The following is a 399-nucleotide window of genomic DNA, read 5'->3' on the forward strand; positions in this document are numbered from 1 at the left end:
CGGGCGGGCTCGGGAGGGAGGGGGGCCGCTCCGCGACGACTCCGGACGGCGTTTCTCCTGAGAGCGGCGGCGCTCGCGGCTGTGGGGGGCGCCGGGGGGACAGCCCATCCATGACCATGGGCGACAAGAAGAGCCCGACCAGGTACCTGCTGGGAGCCGAGGGGGCGGAAGGGGAGGGCGGCTGCGGCGGGCGGGGACGGCGACGACTAGGCCCCGGAGCCCGGCGGGCGGGGGAGGCGCTGCTAAGATGGAGATCCGGGGGCGGAGGGAGGCGGCGGCGGGAGGGAGGCGGTGTCGCTACCGCTCGGGGCCGCCCGGCCGTGCGCGCCGCAGCCATGGCGGCTCCTCAGCCGCCCTCCGCCGCCGCCGCCGCTCCTCCCAGACAAAGGGAGATTTAAC

At 76.9% G+C, this 399-nt stretch overlaps 1 protein-coding gene across 1 annotated transcript in view; it reads left to right on the plus strand.

Moving 5' to 3' along the window:
* The first annotated feature begins 6 nt into the window (after positions 1 to 6).
* Positions 7 to 399, plus strand: part of Rybp (RING1 and YY1 binding protein) — a 59,752-nt gene continuing 59,359 nt past the window's right edge. Inside the window, exon 1 of the mRNA XM_008831589.2 lies at positions 7 to 142. Coding sequence (XP_008829811.1) covers positions 111 to 142 — 32 coding nt within the window. The 5' untranslated portion in view covers positions 7 to 110. The remainder of the gene's footprint in view (positions 143 to 399) is intronic.

Source organism: Nannospalax galili, unplaced genomic scaffold, assembly GCF_000622305.1.
Source record: "Nannospalax galili isolate Female #2095 unplaced genomic scaffold, S.galili_v1.0 scaffold114, whole genome shotgun sequence".
Classification (NCBI taxonomy): Eukaryota; Metazoa; Chordata; class Mammalia; order Rodentia; family Spalacidae; genus Nannospalax; species Nannospalax galili.